This window comes from Sesamum indicum, linkage group LG8 (genome assembly GCF_000512975.1).
Source record: "Sesamum indicum cultivar Zhongzhi No. 13 linkage group LG8, S_indicum_v1.0, whole genome shotgun sequence".
NCBI lineage: Eukaryota > Viridiplantae > Streptophyta > Magnoliopsida > Lamiales > Pedaliaceae > Sesamum > Sesamum indicum.
Genome location: NC_026152.1, coordinates 19444335 through 19472092, shown reverse-complemented (window position 1 = coordinate 19472092; position 27758 = coordinate 19444335). Strand labels below are relative to the sequence as shown.

General features: G+C 36.6%; 4 protein-coding genes across 5 annotated transcripts; 1 reads left to right on the top strand and 3 right to left on the bottom strand.

Annotated features, from left to right (window-relative positions):
* Positions 234 to 2340, top strand: LOC105169513 (cyclin-D3-1). The gene is made up of 4 exons (XM_011089915.2): positions 234 to 1086; positions 1180 to 1381; positions 1460 to 1590; positions 1674 to 2340. Exons 1-4 carry the CDS (start codon positions 586 to 588, stop codon positions 1956 to 1958), a joined length of 1119 nt encoding a protein of 372 aa, XP_011088217.1. The 5' UTR covers positions 234 to 585; the 3' UTR covers positions 1959 to 2340.
* LOC105169884 (collagen alpha-1(V) chain-like) lies at positions 11680 to 14490 on the bottom strand. 2 transcript variants are annotated; one of them, XM_020695803.1, is made up of 3 exons: positions 12923 to 14490; positions 12438 to 12691; positions 11680 to 12377 (listed from the first exon to the last, which is right to left on the bottom strand). In XM_020695803.1, exons 1-3 carry the CDS (start codon positions 14424 to 14426, stop codon positions 11856 to 11858), a joined length of 2280 nt encoding a protein of 759 aa, XP_020551462.1. In that variant the 5' UTR covers positions 14427 to 14490; the 3' UTR covers positions 11680 to 11855. The 2 variants fall into 2 exon arrangements, with proteins under 2 accessions (XP_020551462.1, XP_020551463.1); XM_020695804.1 differs by having other exon boundaries at positions 11680 to 12437; positions 12498 to 12691.
* On the bottom strand, positions 16584 to 19338 carry LOC105169512. Its single transcript, XM_020695853.1, has 2 exons — positions 17970 to 19338; positions 16584 to 17557 (listed from the first exon to the last, which is right to left on the bottom strand). The coding sequence occupies exons 1-2, from the start codon at positions 19273 to 19275 to the stop codon at positions 16785 to 16787; spliced, it is 2079 nt and encodes a 692-aa protein (XP_020551512.1). The 5' UTR covers positions 19276 to 19338; the 3' UTR covers positions 16584 to 16784.
* Positions 22152 to 27754, bottom strand: LOC105169883 (kynurenine formamidase; the record flags this gene model as incomplete). The annotated part of the gene is made up of 7 exons (XM_011090437.2): positions 22152 to 22457; positions 22762 to 22901; positions 23351 to 23421; positions 23841 to 23938; positions 24174 to 24246; positions 25136 to 25180; positions 27355 to 27754. Coding segments are annotated over 6 exons (813 nt in total), but the record flags the coding sequence as incomplete, so codon positions are not given.

Below are 27758 nucleotides of genomic sequence, written 5' to 3'. Positions count from 1 at the left end.
TAAAAAGTGTGGGGGGGGGGGGGGGGGGGAGTTATGCAATATAATCTAATTTAGAGTGTTGCAGTGTGTGTTAATGAATGGTTGCATAAGAGGTAGTTTTCGCGGGGCCATGGTTGATGTGCGTGCCCCCTTGGCCCTTACATTTTTCTGCAGCCCGCCAAGACACGAAATTGTTTCCGAAAGTAATAAAGAAGAAATCATGAATGAGTATATATAAGTTGTAGATGTAATAATATTAGAATGTATGTAATGTTGTGTATATGCTATAAAGAAAGGACAAGCGTGACACCCACTCTGCTAAAATCTCTCCCTTTATCATCTCTCTCTCTGTTTTTTGAGAACTGCTGCGTCCTTCTCTCTTCCTTTCCCTCCTCAGTCAGTCTCAGTCTCAGTCTCCATTCAGATTCAGAGAGAGAAACAAAGTCTTGTAGAGAGAGAAGCAAAAAGGGTAATATATAGCTGGAATGGGTTTTGCTGCTTTACTTTTTGCTTCTTTTCTGGTATAATGAACACACAAGAAAGCAGCGCCTCTTCTTCTTCTTCTTCTTCTTCTTATCAGTAGAGAGCAATAGGAATAGAAATAGGATGGCTGTCCACCAGAACTCAAACAAATCCTTGTTTGATGATGTTCTTTATTGTGAGGAAGAGAAATGGGGAGATGTTGAGGACGAAGAAGAAGAGAGTGGAGGAGCAGTCACCTTCAACCACCACGACAGGAATCCATCTCTTTCCCCTCTGCTGTTGTTGGAGCAAGATTTGTTCTGGGACGATGAAGAGCTTCACTCCCTCTTCTGCAAGGAGAAACAAACTTCTTGTCTCAAAACAAACAACGTCAAAGAAACGAGCTTTAGCTTTGCTCTCTCTCTATCCCGGAAAGAAGCTGTGGAGTGGATTCTGAAAATCAATGCCCATTACGGGTTTTCAGCTCTAACTGCGATTCTTGCAGTCAACTACCTCGACAGGTTTCTGTCCAGCCTGAGTTTCCAGAAAGATAAGCCATGGATGATGCAGCTTGCTGCTGTTACTTGTCTCTCTCTAGCTGCTAAAGTGGAAGAAACCCATGTTCCTCTTCTCTTGGATCTTCAAGTATGTAACCAGCTACATTAATAATGATACATTGCCGGGCCAGATCTTGCCTTTTTTAATTTCTTGTAAATATTTTGGATGGTTGATGAATAGGTGGAGGGTACAAAGTATGTGTTTGAGGCGAAAACCATACAAAGAATGGAGGTTTTGGTGCTTTCAGCGCTGAAATGGAGGATGAATCCAGTGACCCCTCTTTCCTTTCTTGATCACATAATAAGAAGGCTTGGACTCAAGAGCTACGTCCATTGGGAGTTTCTCAGGAACTGTGAAAATCTCCTCCTCTCAGTCATCTCCGGTCAGTCGTAATCAAAATCCATCTATCTCATGTATGTTCATATTAAACAAAGATTAGATGATCATGATTTATTTGCAGATTCAAGATTCACACTTTATCTGCCGTCTGTCATGGCCACTGCCACAATGCTTCACGTTATTCATCAAGTTGAGCCTACCAATGCCATTCACTACGAAAACCAGCTTCTTGCTGTACTCAAAATCAGCAAGGTTTTGTATTCTACTTAAATCTTTTCCGCAACATATATTTTTGAAATAAAACCTTCCATTGTTAAACCCTCTAATTATAACAGGGAGAAGTGGATGATTGCTACGAGGTTATTTCAGATATACTGTCAAACAGCAACCCTCTAAAGCGCAAAATTTGGCAAGTCGAAAGCAGCAGCGCAGATGGTATTATTAACAAGTTTTACAGCTGTGATAGCTCAAACGAGTCATCATGGGGAGTGGGATCATGCGTTTGTTCTTCACCCCACCAGACCATTTTCAAGAAAAGAAGGGTTCAAGAACAGCAGATGAGACTGCCATCACTGAGCAGAGTCTTCGTGGACGCTGTAACTGGGAGCAGCCCTCATTAGAAACAACACTTGTGCTCTCTCACTCACTCTCTCTCTCTATGTTCAACTGTATTGTACTATAATTAATTACTTGGCATCTACATTCATCAACAGCTCTGCCAATAGTGCAAAGAAGGGAAGAAAAAAACAAAGAGAGTTGGTAGTGGCAGAAAGAAAAGAGCTGGCAACTTACAGAGAAGAAGAGAGAAGAGGAAAGAGTAAAAGAGACAGAAGCAATTCAAGAATATCTGCACTCTTGTTTTTCTCTTACCTCCTTCTTACTTAAGTTTAAGACATATATTTCTCTCTCTCGTCTCTTTCGAGGATACTATATATACTGCTGCTGCTACTCCATATGGACATATCTATAATTTCATGAATTGAAGCACATTTTGATGTTAAATAATTAAATTAGGATGGACCTAATCTTTCTATTTTCAGCTCTCTGAAATTTGTTGCAAAGTTTGTTTGCATGTGAGCCCAAAAATAATAGAGGGAAGATACATATCCATATACAAACAGAGAGGTCGGTGAGGGTGAGTGGGGTTTGACCTTGAGGGAACACCCCTTTTTTCTTTTTCCAGAATACTAATTTTAATTAATTCATCTATTATATGCATTTTTATATAATTTTAATAAATAATAAAGTACACATTTGTACGTAAGTAGCTAATTATTACCAGATCTAGTTTCACAAGAATCTCTCTTTATTCTTTTTTTTATTTTTTTAATTTTCTCTTTTCTAATTTTATTGTATATTGTATAAATATATATATATATATATAGGACGTACGTAGGAATAAATAAAAGTATGTTATATGACATGCATGCATGCGTGAGCATTGTAATATTGTTGCAATTTCGTGTTAATTGTTATCTTATAATAAAATAGGGTACAAAACTCATACTCACTCACCCCTCAATTCCACCCTAATTTTACAACCACGACCATCTCCTTTTCTCGTTGCTTTATTCTTCTGCTTAATTATTGATTTTTGCAACATTAACTATAATCATATTTATGTTTAATTAATCACTATCTGACCAAAAATTTTATAATGACAAGTAGTTTGGATTATCCTTATACGTGGATATCAAATTTTAAATGCTAGCTCTATAATTATGATTAGTTATTAGCAGTAATAATTTCAATTAATAAATTTATGATATAATAATTGAATAATATATATTAAATAAAATAAATGCTCACATATCTACTAAGATTTGAACTTATAATTTTAAATCTTATATAAAATTTTAATCATTAAAATGAAACATTATTAATAAAATTATGAGACATTATTAATAAAATCAGGAGAATTATTATTAAAATATTATAAAAAAAATAAAAAATTGCAACTCTACAGCAAAATGGGTAGAATGCAAAATTAAGGGGACTCCCCTTATTTTTATTTTTATTTTTTTGTAATTTTTAATGTCCAAGTTGTTAGTAGCACTAACGACTTGAGCATTTATATTTTTTTATTAAGTATTTTTATATTAATATTTATTAATTATTGTGGTACATTAATAAATAAATATATTTTATTTTAAATATATTGTTCCTTCTCTTTTTATTGTGGGCAATGGTAAATTAAGCTTTGTTCTGTTTGGTCAACGTAAAGAGAATTGGATGGGAGACAGAATGATCACTACAGTGATTGCTCACAAAGACTGAGCCAGACGCAGAACCCCTTTTTCTTCTTCATTTTTTATTTTTTATTTTCCCTTCTCTAATTATAAACATTAAGGAGTATTTTGACATAATTATAAAAATCTCTTTATTATTTTAAAAATTATAAATACTCCGTAATTTTAACATTCGTCTAACAACAAGTTCATTCTATTAGCCTCCGCTTAGACTTCCATTCGATTTTGAATATGAACTAATAAAAATGCCTTTTTAACGTACGAATTATAATTTTATACATTTTTTAAAATATTTTTTATGGACTAATACTTGCTATGAATAATTTATTTTACCCACTCTCAATTTTTTTTAAAAAAAAATCAGCAAGGATTAAGTAAAAATGTCCACCTCGCCATCTAGAGACTCCAGAAAAAATAGCTGTAATTTACCAATTTTTTATTGAATAAAATTTAATCAAAGTGCATCAATTACGCAACACGTATAAATTTGAAGGATTCACTGCTACGAATAGAAAAGATTCAAACTCATGCCTAATTTGACCAGAATTACAAATCTACAATATATATATAAAATCCAATTTTCATTTATATGATATTCATGTGATGATGACATCAAAAAACTCAAAAATTCTCTTTATATTCAACTAGGTATTTTTCTAATTAAGTGCAAAATCAAGCACTTCTATATAATTGGAATTAAATCATCATTTATCCTTATAAAAATTATCCCAACACCTTTTCTTTTCTTTTTTACCTCGATCTAACAAGTTTATTATCAAATTGTTAATATTTAATTATCAAATTAGATTTTGTAATTGAGATTCCAAGTGTGAACTGCACGAGTATTAAAGATAAAAACACACTAACTTTTACTTTTAACTAATTAATTTATTTATTTTTAATCTCCCCTCCTTTCTGGAGCACTATATAATAAAATTAAAGTAGACAAGCATGTTGAATATTCTTGGTCCATGCTTGCCAACTGGCTCATTACATAATCATCATCCACTTATATCTGTAATAAATCTTGATCCACCTCTCATCTCTGGTGCCCCGATCTTTGGGCAATCTCACCTAATTGTCATTACGCGTCACATAATCCACACTCATTAGTAAAGTATAAGATTATTTAATTAATAACTCACTCCATAAACACATATATAGCAACTTAATTAATGAACTTCCACATAAAAATAATAAATTACAAATTACTATATAAATAGGCGGACATCTACATACATTAGATTCGAACTCAAAATTTTATTAGACTCGAAGGCCTCATTAGCAGATTATATTATTGAGTATGTCAAAATATTAAATTTAATCAGATATACGTGACTTGTTAAAATTAAATCATGTATTTAAAGAAAACAAGTGAAAAACACAATAAATTATTTTAGAAATAGACTAAATAATAATTATATCTTGATGGTTTAAGACCATTTGAATAATATGGCATTGGCAGTATATAGTAATTAATTATTTCTATTGATTTTGCATGTCATGCATGCTAATTGTCTACAGCCTTGGAATGATTCTACTATCATGGCATGGCAACACGAATTTGTTTGGATTAATAATACATCTATATTTATGTATCGTTTGTTTGACTAAAAAGAACAAAGAATTAAATAATAATAGACGTAATGATTGCTTCAAGAAACATAAAAATTTCCCTCCTATAATTTCTAAATTTTCAAATAAGACCAAAATTCGAGATATCTAGTCAGGTCGTATCGATTTTGACCCCACAACCCGACATAGCAATTTTTTTTTTAAAAAAATTATATACATAAATTAGACATGAAAAATAATATTTGGTTTTTATAAGTATTTCGAATAACTTAAGATTAATATATGTTATTTTTAGAAACAATACACTTACTTTACCATTTCGATTCCATACTCAAACTAATTTAAGTATTGAAAATTCTTAGTTGAGTACCTCAAAATAAATCTAATGGAGATTGTTTTTTCGAATTTTCAATATATATCCAGTATGGGATTTGACTATTTTTGAAAATTTTAAACTCGAATCACATAATATAATTCATACGAGGAAAAAAGAGGAATTCGAAAAGAGGTGTACAGTGTACTCTCCACGATCAATGAAAAGTTATAAATTCGAATTCAGGTGACAAAAACTCTTTGATTTCGTGGAAGATGCCCTTATGCCCCTCATTTATTCTCTTTTTTTTCTTTTTTTAGGGGGTATTCGTAATTACGGTACATTTTAGGAGAATCAGTTACAATTTACTTTAAAATTAATTATTGCGCGACCATAATCATCATTCTAGTGACAATAATTTGTAAGTATATATACAATGTTAATGTCACAAAATTAGTATGATGCATGTAAGATTAAGACAATGTTGAAATAATTAGATTAAGTCAACTGAAAGAATTGAAATGGAAAAGTTGGAAAAAGTAGAAGTTGGGTAGACAAGTCCAAACAATGAAAGATCACAAGGTCAGTGTGTCCCCCACAACAAAATAATTGTTGAATAATAGTATGATGGGTAAGAGTAAAAGGGTAAAGGGTAAAGGGTAAGGGTAAGGATGTGTTGTGCCTGCCTTAAACCTGTCTTTTTTTGACCTACCATGCTTCTTGTTATTGCATCATTAGTAAAAACCACATGCCATCTCAAGTCTCAACTCAACTTATGACAAAGTAAAAAAGAAGCCCACCCTTGCTCCAATAGTTTTTTACCTTTTCCTCTTCCACTCTTTTTCTGTCTGCTTACAGCTGTAAAGCTGTAAGGGACAGAACCAAACATGCCCTCTTTCCTCTTCCTCTTCCCCTCCCTCCCTCCTAAATTAAATCTTGTAGCTTTTCTTTGGTCCCTACACACTATACTTTGATGATTCTCTATACAAAAAATTAGGTTCTTAATTCGGAAGACAAATAAAAATTATGATTGTGTTCGTTTAATTTTACCAAAGGGTCTTTATGACAATTCATACATATCCATATGAAAATTGTGGCGACATTCGGCCCTTTGCATTTTTTTTTTTAAGAAACAATAATTACATTATTACATTAATTATATATCAACATAAAAAAACCTATAAAATAGATTATAATAAATTCACATAAAATGACATAAACACGTACACATTGAATTAGACTCGAATTGCTTTTCTTTGCATGGCAAAATTTATGGGTGAAAATGTCTTTCACAAACCATGATTTATAAGCATTTGCCTCTTTTGTGCCTAAATATGCCTACATAGCTATTTGTATCATGAATAATTCCTCGGATTTTGCAATAGAAGCAGAGTTCCTTATATGTTTTGATTCTTCAGGACATTAATATGCTGTAGATAATTAGTGTAGAGTAGAGTATATTTAGGGAAATGCCGCAAATCTCATGAGATATATTGACCAAAATAGAGTGTAAAATAAGATGTCAATTAGGTGACCAATTAAGATGACAAAATATTTTTATTTTGGATATCTACAAATAGAGTTATAATTATAGTAAAAATGACGACTCTCTAAATGTATATTTTTTTTCTTTTTCATTTTCAATAAATATATACATATATATATGTAAAACACAACAAAGAATATATCATAATACAAAAAGATTGGAACGAAATCAATATTCGTTGAAGTACCATCTTAGTAATTTAATGCAATCAGCACAGAAAATTTCAATTTTAAATCTTATTATATATTATATTCTATTTAATATATACACGTCATAAATAGGAATTTTTTTCTCAAAACAGAATAAGCAATCTAATTTTTATATACATAATATGTATATATTAAGTAGGACAAATGATGTAATACAATTTGGATTTGAAAAATTCAAATCCCAGCAAATATTAAATGCCGTACTCCCACCTGATGAAGCAACATTCATTTCCATATCTTTCAACTGATTGCTCCAAAAACACACACAAAAAAGAAAAAGGGAGAGAGAGAGGGATGAATTGCGACATCCATCCATCCATTTGGGCCCAAGATCCAATTGGGCTGTGTCTGTGTACGAATCTGAAACTGACGCTGTCTACTTGCATTGCACACTCCTCGCGTGAGCCGAATTATTTGTAATTATTTCTTCTCCATCTCGATGATGGTGAAATTACGTAATGGCCCTCGTAGCAGCAAGCTCTCATTGATTGCAAGTGGGCTAAGGCGTAGAAAATGATGGTACAAGAAGCACATTAAAGAGCTTAGTTTCTGGTACATGCCATTTTCTGCGTGATAGAAAGATCCATGCATTCAATACGAGAGATCAGACACAGCGCCTCAACTTCTGCCTTCTTTATATTTGTATTCCAGATGTGGGACATTATCTATCCTATATAAAAAGAAAATGTTCTTTTCTCTAATAAATTGTGATTATGACACTGCAATACCTGTTTTATTGTTATGCCAATAATACCCCTAAGTAGAATTTTCTTTTCTTTGTTGCTTTCTTTCTTTTTTCTTTTTTATAAATTTGATGTGTTAGTTTATATATATATTTTTATTCTATTTTAAAATATAAAATATTATTTATTATATGCATGCAGAGATGACGTAACACGATGGCTAGTTTAAAAAAATAAATAAATAAAGTGTATATATATATATTTATATTGCTTTGAATACAAATTTCTCCAAGTAATTTCAATTACATTATTAGTCAAACTCAAGTAATTTATAGTTGATTACAACATTGTTTAGACCGAATGCTGCTACTACATATACAATCCTTCAAAATCTGCTCTCGTATCAACTAGTTGTACTAAAGTACTTGAAGTCATTGTAAAATTATAAATTTTTGCCCTTAACAAAAAAAAAAAAAAAAGAGTTAAATAAACTTTCCATCCCTGAATTATGTATTTTATTTCATCTACACCCCTAAAATATAATTTCACTTAACAAAAAAAAAAAAAAAAGAGTTAAATAAACTTTCCATCCCTGAATTATGTATTTTATTTCATCTACACCCCTAAAATATAAAAGTAACAAAAAACACCACTAACAAAATAATTTGGCATTGATTACCCTTATACTTTTTTATTCTATTTCTTAAAATATATTTTATTAAAATATCTCGTTCAAACTATATTTGTTGATTTAAAATTATACTCATATTTTATTTTAAGTTAATATTTATAATGTATAATTTTTTATAAATTATGGAACACATAAGTATAAGATTGAGAAGACATAGCATCCACATTTAATATGAGCAAAATTGGTGGTTAAATAATTTGAAAAAGGATCCAATTGGAGAAAGAACATTAAAGAGAATAATGGGTAGATGCCATTTTTTGCGTGATAGAAGGTTGATGATGCATTAATAGTTGAAGTGAGGTGTGTAGAACAGAAAATGAGGGAAATATTTTCAATTAATTTCCAAATATATATATATATATATGTACAGGGTCAGGGTGGGGTTGGGACCTTAATTATTTAATATATATCCCCGTCGAGCCCACAAAATGGAACCCTATGAATTCATGTATGTCGCATCAATTTGGGAAAGGGAATGTTAGAGGAGAAGCAGACGACAAAACATTCAATGTGCAGTTACAATGGTAATAAGTCCATAGCTGTACTTACTTGTCCACACCTTATACTTAATTATGTCAAATGTAGAGAGTAATTAAGTGGAGTTGCTGATTACATCTTGTTTAACTGCTAATTTCCTTTTTTCTTTCTTTTTTTAAATTCATGCACACAGCTACTCACGCACACTCAATGAATTTCAAACACAACACATCAATTCTCAAGTATTGCATTTTCAACCGTTGGGTGTCCTCTAGATATTGTTCAAATTGCAAGTTTTTTTCCCCTTTCTTTTAATCCACGCACACATCTGCTCACACATGTGCCTAACGGGCCGGCCTAATTCAAATGTTAGGTTTAATTATTAGGGTGTCATTTATGGTATTGGAGACAAAGTCTATTTGGATCGAATTTGGCCAGATTAGAACCAATTATATGTAATTAGTTCAAAATAAATAAACAATCAATTACATAACAAGTCTTATATATTTATTAGGAATAATTACACTCCATTCTCATGAGGTTTGGTGTAATTAAATATAGACACCATGTGGTTTTAAAAATTTACATCTAACACCCCTGATACAAAATCACGGAAATTGCTGATATTAACAAAAAAAAAATTAAAAGAAAGAATCATTTTTACCTCCAGTTGACTTTGGTCAACTAAATATTTTTATAACCAAATTACCCTCATACGTTTTCACGCATTAATGGATGTAAGGAGGTATATCTTCATCGTTATAACAATAGTTTATCGAAAAAAAATTATTTAACCTGCAACAAGTCAGTAATAATCAATCAACAGTAAATATCAATTTTTATACAGTTTTGTTTTTTGTTAATATCAACAAAATATTGATTAATTTTGACTAACAAGGGACTTATTTATTAAACATAAGCGAGCTTAAAACATGTTAGATGTAATTTTTAAATCATAAAAAATATATATATAATTATACCAAATCTTAAAAAAGTAAAATATAATTATTCCTATTTATTATGCAACTGATTTGATTATGCTAAATTTGAACTAGTAAGAATTTAGTGAAAGTAGGGATAGGAGTGGGTAGCGTTTTATAGACCTCAAATGTCACTGTTAATGGGTAAGAAGGTAAAGAAAAGAAGACAAGAGATGGGAAGAGGTGTGTCCAAAAATGTGAAACTCGGGTGGCGGTTTGGAAGCATGTCTGCAGGATCTGAGTCTTTCAGACAAAAATCTGGGTGTCTATTGGACAGTCTATCCGCCGGGCCTCCCTCCTCTACTCTACATACTGACTGACTACTTTGAAAAAGTCTTAACCTCCAAAATATTCAAGTGTTTCAATCAGGTCATTTCTTGGATATTTACAGATTTCGCGTTTTGCCTGCTCACCATTTTTCAAAATACAGAGTCCCCACAATCATGAAAAATCATCTACCCATCTTTCGTAATCTCAAATAGATAACGGCTCTTTGCTTTTGTTCCTAGGATAAATAATTGATAGACTCTAAATAATTGATTTATAGGTTGTGATAATTTAATTAAATGTGTATATTTTTTATTTCAATTGTGTAATTAATGAATAAAAATATTGTGGTAGGTATTGCTATTACAAAAAGTAACATTATAAATTATCACAATTTAAAAATTATAGTAAATCAATACTATTAACAACAGTTAACAAGGTTAAACAATATTTGCCATAACTTTTAACTATGGCCAAAATATTTGCCATGATCTTAGTTATGACTAATGTTTCAACCTGACTTGAATAACAACGGCTAATAATCGTTGCGGAGTAGTGATTAATTTGTATTCGTTATAATTTTTTTTATAACTATAATAATTAATTATAGCGAACAATTATATTTTATATTTTTTTAGTTTGGTGTGATTAAAGATTGGAGTTTTTTTTCATGATTAAAACTTTCAAATACGTTTAAAAATCAATTATGATGAGAAGGATGTGTGGCAATATATATACAAAATCATTTTTTATTAATTGTGATTTTGGAGGTGTTTGGTAACTTAAGATATTGTCATTTTTGAGTCATACATACGCCATTTTTTCTATCTTTGAATTTACAACTTCACCATATAGCAGTATTTAACAAACTAAGATGGGCCTGGTCTGAATCAGACAGAGGAGATTGAATATGAGGGCTTGTAAATTTTAGATGGGCTCAACTAACAAGGACTTCAAATCCAACCTAGCTTCGGCCCAACATGCTCAAATCCGATGTTAGTGTTACGTCTTGGTACTTGAAATTATCTCAAGGCAAAAAAAAAACAAAATTCCCATCAACATGAAAGTTTATAGACCACTATCTTATTACATATTAGAATGAATCATGATTTTGTAAGCACATATTATGTTATTTTGATGAACACATTCTCAAATTATCATAAGAGTAAGTTAGGAAATGGATCCATTACCCATCCTTACAAATGATAATTGGTACGAGTCTGAGGAGATATTTGTCTTAATTTGTGTGATTTTGTTATAATTTATTTTTTTATTTGTACTTATGTTGATTGAATCGATAAAATACTAAATTTATTGGAATATTAATAAAATCATACTTTAAATACTTTAAATTGAAGTGAAATATATATAGATATATAATATTGAACAAATTACAAACAAGTTGTTAATATCATGACTTTGCTAAATAATAAAGAAGATTGAAGTCGAACATTTTTATTTATTTATTTCCTTATTATGTGTTCTGAACTGGTTCTCAAATAGTTGGTTAGTGTGTGTATGAAATTCTCATCTCTTGCAAACTACTCCCCTTCCGTCAATTCCGCTGCCACATTTCATGCTAGGCAGCTCCAGACCGTAGGCGGAGCCCAGGCTCAATTTTCCGCCTCCGAACTGCGAAACAGCACAATCCGTAGCAAAAAGGTTGGAAACTGCGAACTCCCTTTCTCCTCCAAGAACTGGCATCGGGGCTCCCATTTTCACCCGGCTCACGTAGTTGTTCGCGTAAGTCTGCCCCAAAACTCCGTTCACCGTGTCGCTCAGCGAGAAGAATTTGAATCCCAGCTCAAGATGAGCATAGCAGTCGTCTTTAGTGATTCCATAATTGTGAACTCTCGATTCGTGCTCAGTAATGGGGACAACCTTAGCTGAAATCTTGAAAAGCCCGTCAACTTCGATGATTACGCTGTTGGTGTCGCCGTCCCTCTTCACGGCGGCCGACTGAACAGCGGTAGATCTCCATGTGGAGCCCTGGGAAGCGGGGAGGGCGATGGGTTCACCGTCGAAGGCGAGCGAGAGGCGGTCGACGGCGTCATCCCAGGTGGCGGTTTTCCGGGCGCCAATGAAGATCTGGTGATCGCCGAAGAGAATGTCATCCCATGTGGCGGTTTTCTGGGCGCCAATGAAGATCTGGTGATCGCCGAAGAGAATGGCGATGGATTGGACCCAAGTGAAGTCCCTCTTCATGTTTTCGTTTCTTCTTCCTATGAAGTGGGCGTTGATGTGGAGGTTGGGGTCAGTCACGAGGCAGAAATCCCGATCTTTCTTGCCGTGGAAGTAGAAAGTAATGCCATCGGCGCCGATGAAACGAGGGTCTTGACACACGGCTCCTGGCATATCACATTCTACATTGGAAATATATGCGTAAGAATTAAGGTCAACAATCATGTGAAAAGACCCGAGTTAGGAATCGGATCAGCAATTAATTAACTATAGTAACACACGGTATTTAACACTCTTAATTCATAAATCTGGGATTATCCAATACAAGAGGTTGATATGACATGCATGCATGAACCCACAAAAACATATATACTTGTATATATGAATGTAATAACGGAGAGGGCAGGACTTACTGCAGACGGGTTTGCAAGTGACACAGTCGACCTCGCACGTATGAGGACAAGAGCTAGGGCATACATGTTCCATACCATAACACTGGGGATAGTTTTTGTTCCTGCACCTCTTTCTCCTCGCTCCGGCAGCATCCTCACTTGGAGGTGTGGAAGGAGAGGTGGGAGGGGAAGGAGAAACCGGTACTGGAGATGAGGGAGGAGTTGGTGTGGCTGGTGGTTGTGAGTGGGACGGAGGCGATGTTGGTGGGGTTGAAGTAGGAGGTGATATAGTAGGCGAAGATGGTGACGGTGAGGGTGAAGGGGAAGATGGAGTGGGAACTGGTGGAGATGTAGGAGTTGGAGGAGAATATTGAGGTGGAGATGGAGAAGCTGGAGTTGATGGAGAAGGAGATGGTGTTGGTGTTGTCTCATGAGTTGGAGGAGGGGAATATGGGGGTGGAGACGGACTTGGGGTTGGAGGAGATGGAGAGGATGGTGTTGGAGGAGATGGAGAGGATGGTGTAGGGGGGGGAGAATACTGTGGTGGGGATGGAGATGGGGTAGGCGTTGGAGGAGGTGGAGATGATGGTGTAGGGGGAGGAGGAGAATACCGTGGTGGAGATGGAGATGGAGTTGGTGCTGGTGTTGGAGGAGGTGGAGATGATGGTGTAGGGGGGGGAGGAGAATACTGTGGTGGAGATGGAGATGGGGGAGGTGGAGATGATGGTGTAGGGGGAGGTGGAGGAGAATTGCCCTTACCGTTTCCATTATCATCCCCTTTCCCATGTCCACCATCATTTCCCTTTCCGTTTCCATTATCATCCCCTTTTCCATGTCCACCATCATTTCCCTTTCCGTTTCCATTATCATCCCCTTTCCCATTTCCACCATCATTTCCGTTTCCGTTGCCATTGCCATTGCCATTTCCGTTGCCGCTCCCATTGCCATTGCCGTTGCCGTTACCGTTGCCGCTACCACCGCCATTATCATTTCCTTTTCCATTTCCACCATCGTTTCCCTGTCCATTCCCGTCGCCGTTTCCCTTTCCATTTCCGCTGCCATTGCCATTCCCGTTTCCATCATCACCTCCTTTTCCATTCCCACCATCATTTCCCTTTCCGCCGCCATTCCCGTTGCCGTTGCCATTGTTATTGCCATTGCCGTTGCCATCACCATTGCCATTTCCGTTGCCATTGCCGTTACCATTTCCACCATCATTTCCCTTTCCATCACCGCCTCCCTCCGAAGGTGGCGGAGACTGCCCGGATTCAGAGTTAGGTGGTGGAGCGGTGGAGCCATCGCCACAAATAGGTTTGCACGAAACACACTCCACAGTGCAAGAATCAGGGCAGAACTTGGGGCAAACATGCTCCAAATTGTAGCAATGCTTGTACTTCTTGATCAAGCATCTTGCATGGCTAGGGTTGTTGGCTATTCCTGGTGGAGTACTTGCTTCTACTATTGCTAGTAGCATCAACAGCAATAACCCAAACAAAACACTCATTCTCAATGGCCTAGACGCCATTGCTCAAAATCCTATCTTAATTTTGCACCTCAATGCTCTTTCCTATATATATTATTACAACTGCTTTTCTGAAATATTTGATGATGGAATTGAGAAGATTCAGACCATTTTATAGGAGTTGGGAATGAGAATGTTAAGTACCTCCTACATAATTGGGCCATTCTTAAATGAATTGAGTACGGTGGTGTGTTTCTTAGATGAGCGATCTTCCATGCATGTGCATGTGCATGGTGGTTTCTTGATGAAGTAGTCAAAGTGCTTTCTCAGAGTGAAGTGAATGAACCTTTTGACTTTGTTGCTTTTAAGTCGAATTTGGCATCACTTGCCTATAATGTCGGAAAACAACACTTTCCGCCACATGTTATCAAATAAAATACTCTCTCTACTCTCTATAATTAGTTTACCATCACTAATACTAATACAACGATTCAAATATGAGTTTTATATGTATATCAAAAAATGTCAAGTCTACGTATGTTTGCATATAGTTATGTCTGAAGTATGATTCACTTAATTACTTGTTAGTGTAATCAGAATTAAAGGGAACCATAATTGCTTAGTCTAGCAGCTAAGTTTAACTTCTTTGAATAAATTAAAAATTATGGGTTCGAATTCCATCAAATGTATAGATGTTTATCTCACTTAATATAAATTAATTATAATGCATATTTATCTCACTAATATGAGTTTTACTGTAATATCACTTTATTATACTATAAATCTATTGATCGAATGTATTCTTTAATTTACTGATATTGATATAACATGTAATTATCATTTCTGTTTTAGAAGAGAGGGAGGGAGAAAATTAATTAAAGGAATTCGTATTTGATTATATGTTGAATATTTGTTGATATGATTTGTGAATTTATAATATTGTTAAGAAACATAAAATGTAACCTGAAGATCGAAAAATGAAAAAAAAAAGAGTTGTAGTATTTTCTTGGAAAACATAACCAATGAAGTCTATAATAAGGACGTCATTTTATTGAATAAAAAGTTAGATCTTACATAAAAATTGGTGTCAAAACAACACGGACAAAATGGACATTATTCACTTATTTTTAAGGTTAAGATTGTAGTTTTTCCTGTAGGGCCGAATGAGATTATATATCACACCTGGAGAGGGCCCAAAAATCAAGCCCATGAAAAACAGAAAAGAGAAAAATGGGCCAAGTGAAGGTGGGAGCCCAGTTTGAGGGAAAAGAAGATAGGTTAACAAAGCTGGAGGCCAGGATCCATATGGTCTGGGCCCTGAGCCTTGCTAGGAAGGCCTATCAACCACAGATGGGTTTTTCGCAAATATAGTAAAATTGTTGGATAACAAAAGTTTATAAGACTAAGAAACGTAATTGTCAGATCTCAATTCTCACAACCACTTTTAAGAAAAATATATTTTAATACTTATGAACATCTAATTCCCTTTTTTTTTTTTTTTTTTTACATATTTATATATTGTTTCGGCTTGATTTTGTGCGACCTCGATCAGCTATCATGATCTATCCACGTCACCTCTCCAGATTTGTGATAAGGCCTGAGAATAAAACAAGCAAGTCAAGCTAGTCGGGTTTGTCCTCGACAACGACCCTCCAACACTCAAATTAGATAGTGGCCAAGAGGAAATTGTGCGATCTCAAGTTAATGATGTAATGCGATGAACATAAATTATCACCATTCAGTCTGGTGTGGGGTATTTATAGGGCTCCTATAGGTCTTATAGCTTGACACATATCATGATCTAAGCATGCTTCACTTTAATCAAACGATGTATAATCATCCCACCTGTTTGAATAAGATTACGGATCGAATCAAGCGACCCCACCTGCAACCTTATTTGTGGATCCTTGATGAATTGACCCTTCTATCCTCAATGATGAGCTTTCCTGTCTTTTCATAAATAATCCACCTCATCATATATAATTTTATTTTTATTCTATTATAAAAAGTTATATATTGCTTTCATAATTTCATTTAAATTGTGTGAATCCGTTGAGGGTGTCGGAGTCGGAGGAATAACTATGCATTAAATATGAGAGTTTGAGAGTAACTAATGTACTTTCCAATTATTTAGTACCTTTTTGATACACATCTAAAGTCAAAATATTGACTTTATTTGATTAAATAAAAATGTATTAAATTAGATACGTAAAAGGGAGCTGTTCGTTGTCCTCCTTTTCCAGTAGAATTGAAAGAAACATTTCTAATTGAACAAATTACAAAATAGGTTTTGAGAGTTTATTTAGAAAAAAAGAAAGAAAAAATACAGAATTGAACTGCCATTTATTTGTTCTTTCGTTAATAATGGCATTTTTAGTAGTAAGTAAAACTCAAAGAGTGTGGTCAGCCTCATCCTCATCCTCATCTCTTGCAAACTACTCCCCTTCCGTTGATCCCACTTCCACATTTCATGCTCGGCAGCTCCAAAAGGGCAGCGGCCGCATCTGATTTTCCGCCTTGGAACTGGGAAACAGCACAATCCGTCGCAAACAGGCTTGAAACTGCAAATTCCCTTTCTCCTCGGAGAACTGGCATTGGAACTCCCATTTTCACCTTGCTCACGTAATTATCTGCGTATGTCTGCCCCAAGACTCCGTTCACGCTTCCACTCAGCGAGAAGAATTTGAATCCCAATTCAAGATGGGCGAAGCAGTCGTCTTTCGTGATTCCGTAATTGTGTATTCTCGATTCCTGCTCGGTAATGGGCACCACCTTAGCTGAAATCTTGAAAAGCCCCTCAACTTCGATGATTGCGCTGTTGGTCTCGCCGTCCCTTTTCACGACGGCCGTTGGAACGGCGGCCGATCGCCATGTCGAGCCCTCGGAAGTGGGGAGGACGATGGGCTCGTCGTCGAAGGTGAGGGAGAGGCGGTCGACGGCGTCATCCCAGGTGGCGGTTTTCCGGGCGCCAACGAAGATCTGGTGATCGCCAAAGAGAATGGCGATGGATTGGACCCAGGTGAAGTCCCTCTTCATGTTTTCGTTTCTTCTTCCTATGAAGTGGGCGTTGATGTGGAGATCTGGGTCGGTCACGAGGCAGAAGTCTTGATCCTTCTTGCCGTGGAAGTAGAAAGTGATGCCGTCGGCTCCAATGAAACGAGGGTCTTGGCACACGGCTCCTGGCATATCACACTCTGCATCCCAACATGTAAAAATCAAGGTCAATGATCATGATTCATAAGCAAAGAGTTGTCAATAATTATGATACCAATTAATTAACTACTAATGCATGTGGCCGTGTTGTTTTAACTCTCTCAATTTATCTGGTAGTTTAAGAGGTTGTTTGTATGAAAGAAAGGTTAATTCTTTTATCCAAGTTAGGTATAGTATGTCCAAGCACAAGGCAATAGCTTTTAATTTAAGCTTATACCCGTACGAATAGACTGCAGTTGATTCTTTCTGGTTATGTTGATGTCTTAACACTGCTGTTCAGTGAAAAAGTTCGATAAAGAAAAGTTTAATTTATACAAAAATATGTTCTGTTATCCGCAAGCATGAAAGGATGCATGCATGTAGAAATCTATTTATGAGGAGTGCTGGACTTACTGCAGACAGGTTTGCAAGTGACACAGTCGACCTCGCACGTATGAGGACAAGAGCTAGGGCATACATGTTCCAAACCATAACACTGGGGGTAGTTTCTGTTCCTGCACCTCTTTCTCCTGCCTCCAGCATCACTTGATGAATCGCCGGGAGGGGGAGGAGACCGGTTTGATGGAGGTGTGGGAGTAGAGGTGGGAGGAGCAGAATTAGGTGCTGGAGATGAGGGAGGAGTTGGGGTGGCTGGTGGCTGTGTACCAGCTGGAGGGGATGTTGGTGGAGTTGCTGGTGTTGGTGTTGTTGGAGTTTGTGATGGAGTAGGCGGCTGTGGCGGTGCGGTGGGTGGAGAAGTTGGAGAAAGAGATGGAGTTGGTGTTGTAGGAGTTGGGGGAGGGTAATATTGCGGTGGAGGTGGAGTTGGTGGAGAAGTTGGTGTTGTAGGAGGGGGAGGGAAATATTCTGGTGGAGGTGGGGTTGGTGGAGAAGTTGGAGTTGATGGAGGAGGAGATAGATTATCGCCGTCGTTGCCATTACCATTACCATTGCCGTTGCCGTTGCCATTGCCATTGCCATTTCCGTTGCCATTACCATTACCATTACCATTACCGTTGCCGTTGCCACTGCCATTGCCACCATCATTTCCATTTCCACTGCCATCGTCGTTTCCGCTCCCATTGCCGTTTCCATTATCACCTCCGGTTTCATTCCCACCATTATTTCCATTTTCGCCGCCGTCGTCGTCGCTGTTGTTGCCATTGCCGTTGCCATTGCCATTGCCATTCCCATTTCCATTACCGTTGCCATTGCCATTGCCATTGCCATTTCCATCATTGCCATTGCCATTGCCATTGCCGTTGCCGTTTCCATTACCATTGCCGTTGCCGTTCCCATTGCCATTTCCAGCATCATTTTCGCCGCCACTGCCATTGCCGTTGCCATTGCCATTGCCATTGCCATTACCGTTTCCGTTGCCGTTTCCATTGCCGTTTCCATTTCCACCATCATTTCCGTTTCCATCACCGCTGCCCTCTGAAGGTGGCAGAGGCGGCACGGACTCAGAGTCAGGTGGTGGAGAGGTGGAGCCATTGTCACAAATAGGTTTGCATGAAACACACTCGACAGTGCAGGAATCAGGGCAAAACTTGGGACAAACATGCTCCAAATTGTAGCAATGCTTGTATTTCTTGATCAAGCATCTTGCATGGCTAGGGTTGTTGGCTATTCCTGGTGGAGTACTTGCTGCTACTATTGCTAGTAGCATCAACAGCAAGAACCCAAACAAAACATTCTGGCTCCATAGCCTGGGCGCCATTGATTCAATTTCCTATCTTAATTCTTACCTTAATTTTTCCTACTAAACAACTGCTGTTGTTAAAATTTGATGATGGAATAGAAATGGTCCAAATTCAGGCCATTTTATAGGAGTTGGGACTGAGAAAGAGTTCCTACTATTTAGGATGATAATGTCATTCTTAAAGGAATTGAGTAAGGTGGTATGTTTCTTGGGGAAGTCAAAGGGTGTTAACCTGATATCTTTTCAGGGTTTTGAAACTATTGACTTTGTTGCTTTCAACTAAATTTTGGGATCGCTCGACTTGAGCATCAAGTTGGAAAAACACACTTTTCCGGCACATGTTATCCCTTATAATTATCAATTTATCATTATATTGTTCGTACAATACATACATCAGAGAAGGCAAGAACGATACCTTACTATCCTATGCATCTACCTCATCCTCTTTTAAGTTTGACTAAAATTAAAAGTTGTCAGTTTTAGATTTTTATTTATGTCTATATAAGTAAAGAGAATTCCAAATATTTTAACTTTTTGGGTAAATTACATCCATAGTTTTTAAAATTTACCCTAATTACAGATGCATTCTATTAAAATAAAAATGGCATCCATTCCATTTGAGGTTTGTAAAACCTTTACAGTACTTACCAATGTAACAAACACACAAAACACATACTTGTGTAAAATAAAAAACAATTGTGTAAATAAAAAAAACACTTTGATTGAAATATCAAGAATTGGCCAAAATATAAACTATCATACTACTGCTCAACTCTCGGTTTATGCCTTTTCTCTTATCATTGTTGGCCGATTGATCCAAGTTATTTCCAACTCCTACACGTCGTTCCTTTCTTTTAGTTTAGTGTTTTTTTTTTTTTCTAAATTCATTTTTGTCTTTGTTTCTCTATGTTGGTTTGGTTTCACATCTCTTTCTACTCGACAATCATTGCTGAACATCGAATTGAAAACATGATTGATCACCAAGCAAAACTCTAGATTAAACGGAACAAACCTCCAGCGAGGTAATCATAATATTCAGTTTAAAAGGGATCATATTTATAGGTAGGACAAACATCAAGAATGCCCTAACCCTTTTTTATGAAGAGTAAGATGCTTGCCTGTGAGGTTTTTAGAACTACTTCCACCACAGATGCAAAAATTTGAAAGGCAGAAACTCATGTGGACCAGCTCCACTTAAAATTAGTACTAATCTTCTGGCCAGGTCATGATTGGTCCAAACATTTCCAGTTTTCAAATCAAGTAAATGAAGGGGGAAACCAGAGTTGCTGCTTTGTTAAGAAGATTTCCAGAACTAACTTTTCTTGTCCCTATGGTTACCAGGTTTTGGGCTTTGATTCCTTCCTGAGGAACATCACCCTTTACAACTGGAATTCCACTTACTCTGTAACTTGCAAGCATTTAGACACTACCTTGTATCCGGCTTTCCATATATATTATTCCATATTGGTTGGTTATACATCTTCGAAGCAAATCCTGACTACTTTTTTCTCCCCGAATTGGCAGGTTAGTACTGTCACTTTATTAAACCTGAACATGAAGCAAGCCTACATGCGTGGCGCTGCTTCTTGTCTATGAATGAACCAGCACTCACCCAAAAATTGAATATCAAACAGGAGTAGCACTACTCGGTGTTCCAAACATTTCAATAACACAAGTGTGGGCGGATCAAGCATGAGATCGATGAGATCAGCTACACTAACAATTCTTGCTCCAGAGAAGGAAGGAAGAAAAGACAATTTTTGGCAAAAGACTTTGCCTATTTTCTCATTGCTCGTCATGTGAATACACGTACTAATTCTTGGATCTTTTGACAGGTGTCCCCCATCAATACTGCAAAATTCAACTAACAACTTTTGTCCTACTCCCTTTTTTTTTTTATTATTATACTAATAAATGCATTTAACTTGGGACCTTTTAGTTTTTCTTGTAGACCTTCTAATGGGCCCAGCATCTTGCCCTTTCCCAATTTCTCCACTGTTGGGCTTGACTGAGCTAGTAATTGGACTGACTTGGTGTAACTGATCTGCTGGAGCTGCTGATGGGTCGGGACCCGTGTCAATATGTTTATGGTATATTGGTGTAGCTTCGTAACATGGACTAAGATCACAAATACTTACAAGGAATGCGTGCTGTCACTTAATCAGGATGCACCTAATGGGTTGGAATACCAATCGAGCTTAAGCCCTACAACGAGGATGATATCTTGGACCGTTTCACCAGAATCAATGATATACGCAGATTAGACATGGAATCATTAGCGGAATATCTACTGTCACGAACAGGGTAAGCAAACGCCAAGCAAGATGACAGAGAATTCCCTCGGCAAAAGCAGCAATACACAAGTAACCAGTTCCGACAATGAACATTATAAACAAATGGGTAGAACAATTAAGTTCTCAAACAAGTAGTCAGAAATATTGAATATCATTCATGTCGCGCTCGGAAGTTGGGAACAAAATCCTGCTACAAGTTATGGAGCAATTCCTATACAGTCAATATAGGAGTGACGGTGCTGATTACAGGAATATGCAATATATGCTATACAACGCGTGGACGTTCTGGCATTGCGTTTCAATCACCAAAAGCTGAGTTACATCAGTCTGATTGAAGATAACCTGAAGCCGTAGGCGGATGGAGATGTGGCATCAGCAAAATGGAGCACAGCATGTGCCACTCCGAATGTTAGCAGGAAGGACTGTAAAGCGGAACGAAACATTTCTGGGCTTTACAGAAACATTTCTGTATCTTTCGGAGAGAGTGTGATAGAAATTCGGGAAACTGGTACTAAATGTATCATAAGCTTACAGTTCCGGTTTTTATTTTGTAAAGTAAGAGTGAGGCTTGAAGTGTTACGTTATTATAAAACATACATATCTTGAATCATTCTGTCCCAACTAGTATTTAGTAGAAAGAACCTCGTCCAGGAAATTAAATCATCATAACACATATGTCAAAGTTTGAAAGGCGGAATCTTGATTTGGCCAAACTCAAAGCCAAAAGTACTACTTATTTTCGTACATATCGACTTCAAATCTCATAAGTATCTGTAGTTTGGATAAGTTACACTAAACAACCATTCTACTGATTCACACTCGACCCCAGAGGAGTACCTAAACCCAATCTTCAGCACCCACTCTACTATCAAGTCTCAAGCTCTACCTTGAAATGCCTTCAATTTCCTGCATCGTTTCACCAAGTAAATCACAGAGACCACAATGTCTTATCCTTAAATAAACAAAACAAATGAGAGACACTCGTGCTATGGGATTGACAAAGGTCCACTACGATAACCATTTAATATAGAAAAGGTACAAGAACTATTTATTAAGCTTTAGGAGATCACCGCTAATGAGATCCGAAATAAAAAAGGAAGTGGATGATATAATATGGTATATATAGTGTGTAGTTTCAGTCTTCTAAACAAGAATTGGGGAAGATCAGGTTAATTATGATCAATGTGGATTTGAATTGCAAATTACTTACAAGAAATGAGCACATCACTTAATCAGGATGCATCTAATGGGTGATCCCTCAGCACCAACTAATCTTAAAGGCAAGCAATGCACTGAATATATTCCAGGTTGGACATCATCAAGTTTCAACCCTTCAACGAGAATGATATCCTGAAACATTCCATCAGAATCAATAATTTGCAGTGAGATATGGCACGAACCTTTGGACTTTTCAGCACAACTTGTACCACAAAAACCAACAGGGGAAGCTTTTTGATATCTGACTATACAGATTATATACAATTGCCTATGACAATTAAGATAGAATAGGAATTGCTAAAAACATTACCATTGTATTATTCTAGACTCCCAAAAGAAATGAATTGTGAAGATTAATGGCTGTCTTTGTAATACAAAATCAGAATTCATCATTGTGAATTAATAGAGGTTAAAGTTCAATTGAGGAATACAAACATACAACTTCTCTATTTAAATTAGCAGCAATTGAATTATGTCGATAAAATAAGTTGACTGAAATCTAGATGTTCTCCAAGAGATAGATAAAGTGATTGCAAAGAGCCAAAAGTGACATGTAAAATGTTCAGAGAAGGAATTCTTACCCTGCCTTGGAGAAAAACAAGATGAGCAGGAATTAAATCGGCAAAAGCAGCAACAGACAAGTAATCGATTCCTACAAGGAAGATAAACAAATGGGTTGAACAATTAAGTTTGCGAAGAAGAAGTCAGAAAATGTTCAACAACATTCAAGTAGTACTCGGAAAAAAATCTTGCTACAGAGGAACAACATGCTGGTGTCTAACAATTCTGTTTGCGACATCATGACACACTAAACGAAGGAAAGGTCACACTCGCTTTTCAAGGTGATGATTGATAAATGATTCATCACTGTGGTTAAATATATACACCATTCTGCTCTTTCAAATGAAGAGCTTGCTCCTAGTAAGGAAAACCAATGCAGCATAATTATATTTAAAGAACTTTGAAATTGATTAAAAATCATGGCACTAACACAAAGAACAAAAGTTCATTTATCAACTGAACAAGCTATGCTTGTCTAAAAGTTAGCCCGAACACAATATTAGGGCTTACCCACAAGTTTGATGTCAGTGTTATCTGCAAGCCACTGTGCTCCATCTTTCATGAATCCCACATAACTTGTGTCAAATTCCTTCTTGTACATGAGGCGCCTGAAATGATTCGTATGTAATATAGTCAATTGAAAAGCTGAAATTGATTAAAAGCATTTGGCAGATAGAGACCAAGTAATAACTTTAAGCTTTGCCAGATCCAACACAGAAGGCATAACTAGTCAGTCAAAATAAATATCAGAAACACACTATGTTTATGAAGTATGAGATACATGTAGTTGTGTGTTTTAAGGGCAAAAAGTAGCTATAGAAGAGTTACTTTTGTTATAAGTACCTGTCCGTATTTAGTGTTCTGAAAAGTACTCTCCTTACCCCCTTCGGAATATTTAAGGATTTCATAACTTCAGCTGAACCATGGAAACGCAACAGAGAACGTCAATATTTTATGTAAGCAAGCATGCAATAAAGCATTGCAGCACTTAAAGCAATTTATCAGAAGCACACACCATTGGACTACACATAACAGTTAATCACATAATTCAGTAAGCTAGGGCATATTTGTTTCATTTGCATAAAAAAATATGTGAAGCTTACAAGGCCCCTTCGCTCTACTGAGTATTACACAGGCTTCGTATTACTGGTAAAATAATGATGAAATTTTTCATCCAAAATGCAAAGCACAAAGAAATTCACAAGCTTTTGTATTTGGATCTATTTTGCTGCAATCATTATATACTGTCAACAGAAGCCTTAGCCATCTTTAAAGATAAAAAATTGAAGAAGATCATCAGTGAACAACTTATCAACAACTTCTATGGAGTTTCCATTACCAGCCATAGGTTCATTCGCTTTACATGAACTTTTGTGTCACACAACTTTTCATGCAAGAGGTTCCCACAAGGATCCGTTATTCCTCAGGCATAACATTCTTTTCCAAAGTATAAAAAAGCATTAGCTACAAATGGACTTAAACATGTTCAGCTCCTGCTCGGATAATTGGCACTAGGAATGATACAGGAAATGCAAATACAGCCTATTAAGACTTGGTTTAAGAAGCCAAATGCATCTCTGAGCAGAAAACATAAATAAGTGCCACTGCAATGTCTGTTTTCATCATCTGGTTCTCAAAATGTAAATGCTGACTTAGTATAGATATTTTATGCTCAATGCCTGTTTCAACAATAAATCATTTAGGAATATACTTCAAAAAATAACCGTCCAATGAGTAGGCATGGTATGACGAACCCTGACATAGATACCATAGGGTACACGGAAAATTTTTGTTCTAATGCATACCAGTAATATTTTTGTCTCTTGGAACATCAACAAGTAATGCTGGACCTGTTCGAACACAAAGGAGAATCATGGATTGTCAAATAGAGAAGATAAGCCAATAGAACCACAAGTAGTTTTAACTAACATGAAGAACAAGAAACGAGCCAATAGGTAACACAACAACCGAGCATGACCAAGTGTACAGAGATTCAAGCCTCCTCAATCATGCTAGATTCTGGTGTGATGAATTCTAGCTGACAAGTTGGGAGGAGCAAATGCTAGTAACAAAGAAGTCAAAATCCAACAGAACACCAAGACTGATCCATAAACCCAAGGAAAAGAAACATACTAGTGAAATTGTTGAGTTGTCCAACAAAGCACTAGATAAAACAGCGACTCAGGCGGAATTAGAAGTTGCATAACCTAATTAATCATCGAGCATACAGAAAATCCATTCTAGTATGACGCAACGAGGCAATAGGTAACACAACACCCAAGCATGACTAATTGTACAAAGATTCAAACCTCCTCAATCATTCTAGATTCTGGCGTGATGAATTCTAGCTGACGTGGGAGGAACAAATGCTAGTAACAAATAAGTCAAAATCCAACAAAACAACAAGGCCGATCCATAAACCCAAGGAAAAGAAACGTACTAGTGAAATTGTTGAGTTGTCCAACAAAGCACTAGATAAATCAGCGACTCGGGCGGAATTAAAAGTTGCACAACCTAATTAATCATCGAACATGCAGAAAATCCATTCTGGTACGATGAACATCTGCTCTCTCTAATTTGTCATCAATTCTAAAAGTTCAAACTGTGGCTCACCACCAAGTCACTAAAATGAAACAGTAAAATTATCCATAATGCTGGTATTTACACATTGTTGTGCCGGTCTCTTGCAACTGCTATCAAGGGGGCAATTTTGAATGATGCTACAATCCTACTAACTTAATAAAATGGTATTATTAACTAAAATACAATTAACTTTTGAACTTCTTTTGACTTATCTTAGGATGAACGGGAAGCACAAGGTATTCAAAAGGTGATTGTTACTGCGTCGATGTTGTGGAAGAACTTCCCATATAGAATCAAAACACCACAAGCATAGTAGACATGGCAAGAATCAAAAGTAAAATAGTGTAAATGCAGCAGATATATCCTACCCAGTCCATCCAATTGTTGACATGATAATTACCGTTGAGGACTCTGAGATCAAGAGTATCCACATCATACCCTTCATCAAAGTAATTGTCGTACATATGTCCGGGGGCATCTACATGAGTTCCAGAATGAACAGGTAGTTTCATCTCAGAGAAATTGTAGTCAGACCCATTCTTCATGCTCTCCAACAGTGTAAGGAACTGACCAATACCCTCAGTAGAACCCCCCACCGGCGTATGAGGGGTGAACTTATGAGTAATATCAAATATGTTTTCATTTTCATCAACTTCTCCCCTCTGAGGCTTCAAGCTCACATCAGCAACTCCAACACAATTACCCGGTCCATCCCCATACCCGGAAGGGTACGCACAATCGGATAATAATATGGACACAGCAAGGAAGGGGATTGCTTGGATCAAAGCCCAAACCAGCAAAACATGAAAAGCGCTCATTTCTCTCCTTTTTGCTAAGAATTTATGTAGTGTTTTTCCTTAATCAGGTTAGAAGTTGGTAAAGACTTCGATATAATGTTAAAAAGTATCGGTGACCTTTGTAAGTGTACCTCTGTGTAGGCGTACCAATCTTGAATTGATAACTACAGTGGCCTAGTTGACAACTGTCTCCTAAAGATCTTTATCAGGTCATGGCCCATATTTGTCCGTGGGTATCAACCTTTGAAATATTCCCATCCACAAGTTATGTTTCCACATTGAAAAAGCTTTTTGTCGTCTACCCTCCACATCGGCTCAATTCAAAGAAAGCAAACCAATACCTTCTCGCGTCAAACACAAACTTCCAAGCATCGATTCTCCTCAGCTATTAACTAGAATGTCCAGTAAGTATGACCTTAAGATTTAAGGGTTCAGAGGCGAGAACAAGTGCGTATATTCATGTAATTTCATCGAACATGTGGCCGCGCATAAAAAACAAGAGCAACAGAATTTCAACTATAACTCTAAATTATGCGCAGATTGCTACACTGAGCAACGAGGATATAACAATTATAGCATAAATTTTGTTAGGAAAAAAGTGGAGCGGAAAAGAAAAAGGGGGAATACAACCAATTACTTCATACCGTTGAGAACATCGAGGTCAAGCGTGTCAACATCAAAGCCGGCGTCGAAGTAGTGGTCAAACACGTGCCCTGGTGCATCAACGTGTGTCCCAGTGTGAGTGGGGAGCTTCATCTCTGAGTTATTCGCAAGTGACCCATTCTTCATGGTCTTAGCAAGCCACAGGAAGTGCCCGAGGCCGTCAGACGACTCCCACGACGGCATCTCGGAATGGTACCGGTGGCTGATGTCGATAATACGACCACCTCCATACACTTCGCGACGAACAGGGACGAGATCATCGGCAGAAGAGGCGGACACAGTGGCTGCTGTGCAGGACTGATCAAGGCCGTAGGCAGATGGGTATGCGGCGTCGGAGGTGGCGACGGCGAACCTGAAGACAGCATGCGCCACAGCGAATGTCAGC

Excerpts from the sequence above, each read along its gene's own strand:
- LOC105169512 (XM_020695853.1), bottom strand. The coding sequence starts at position 19,275 with ATGGCGCCCAGGCTATGGAGCCAGAATGTTTTGTTTGGGTTCTTGCTG. Across the intron at positions 17,558-17,969 it reads CACTTGCAAACCTGTCTGCA|AGTGTGATATGCCAGGAGCC; the intron begins GTAAGTCCAGCA and ends GTTGGGATGCAG.
- LOC105169884 (XM_020695803.1), bottom strand. The coding sequence starts at position 14,426 with ATGGCGTCTAGGCCATTGAGAATGAGTGTTTTGTTTGGGTTATTGCTG. Across the intron at positions 12,692-12,922 it reads CACTTGCAAACCCGTCTGCA|AATGTGATATGCCAGGAGCC; the intron begins GTAAGTCCTGCC and ends TTTCCAATGTAG. Across the intron at positions 12,378-12,437 it reads AAACCGCCACATGGGATGAC|GCCGTCGACCGCCTCTCGCT; the intron begins ATTCTCTTCGGC and ends ACCTGGGATGAC.
- LOC105169513 (XM_011089915.2), top strand. The coding sequence starts at position 586 with ATGGCTGTCCACCAGAACTCAAACAAATCCTTGTTTGATGATGTTCTT. Across the intron at positions 1,087-1,179 it reads CTCTTCTCTTGGATCTTCAA|GTGGAGGGTACAAAGTATGT; the intron begins GTATGTAACCAG and ends GTTGATGAATAG. Across the intron at positions 1,591-1,673 it reads CTGTACTCAAAATCAGCAAG|GGAGAAGTGGATGATTGCTA; the intron begins GTTTTGTATTCT and ends TAATTATAACAG.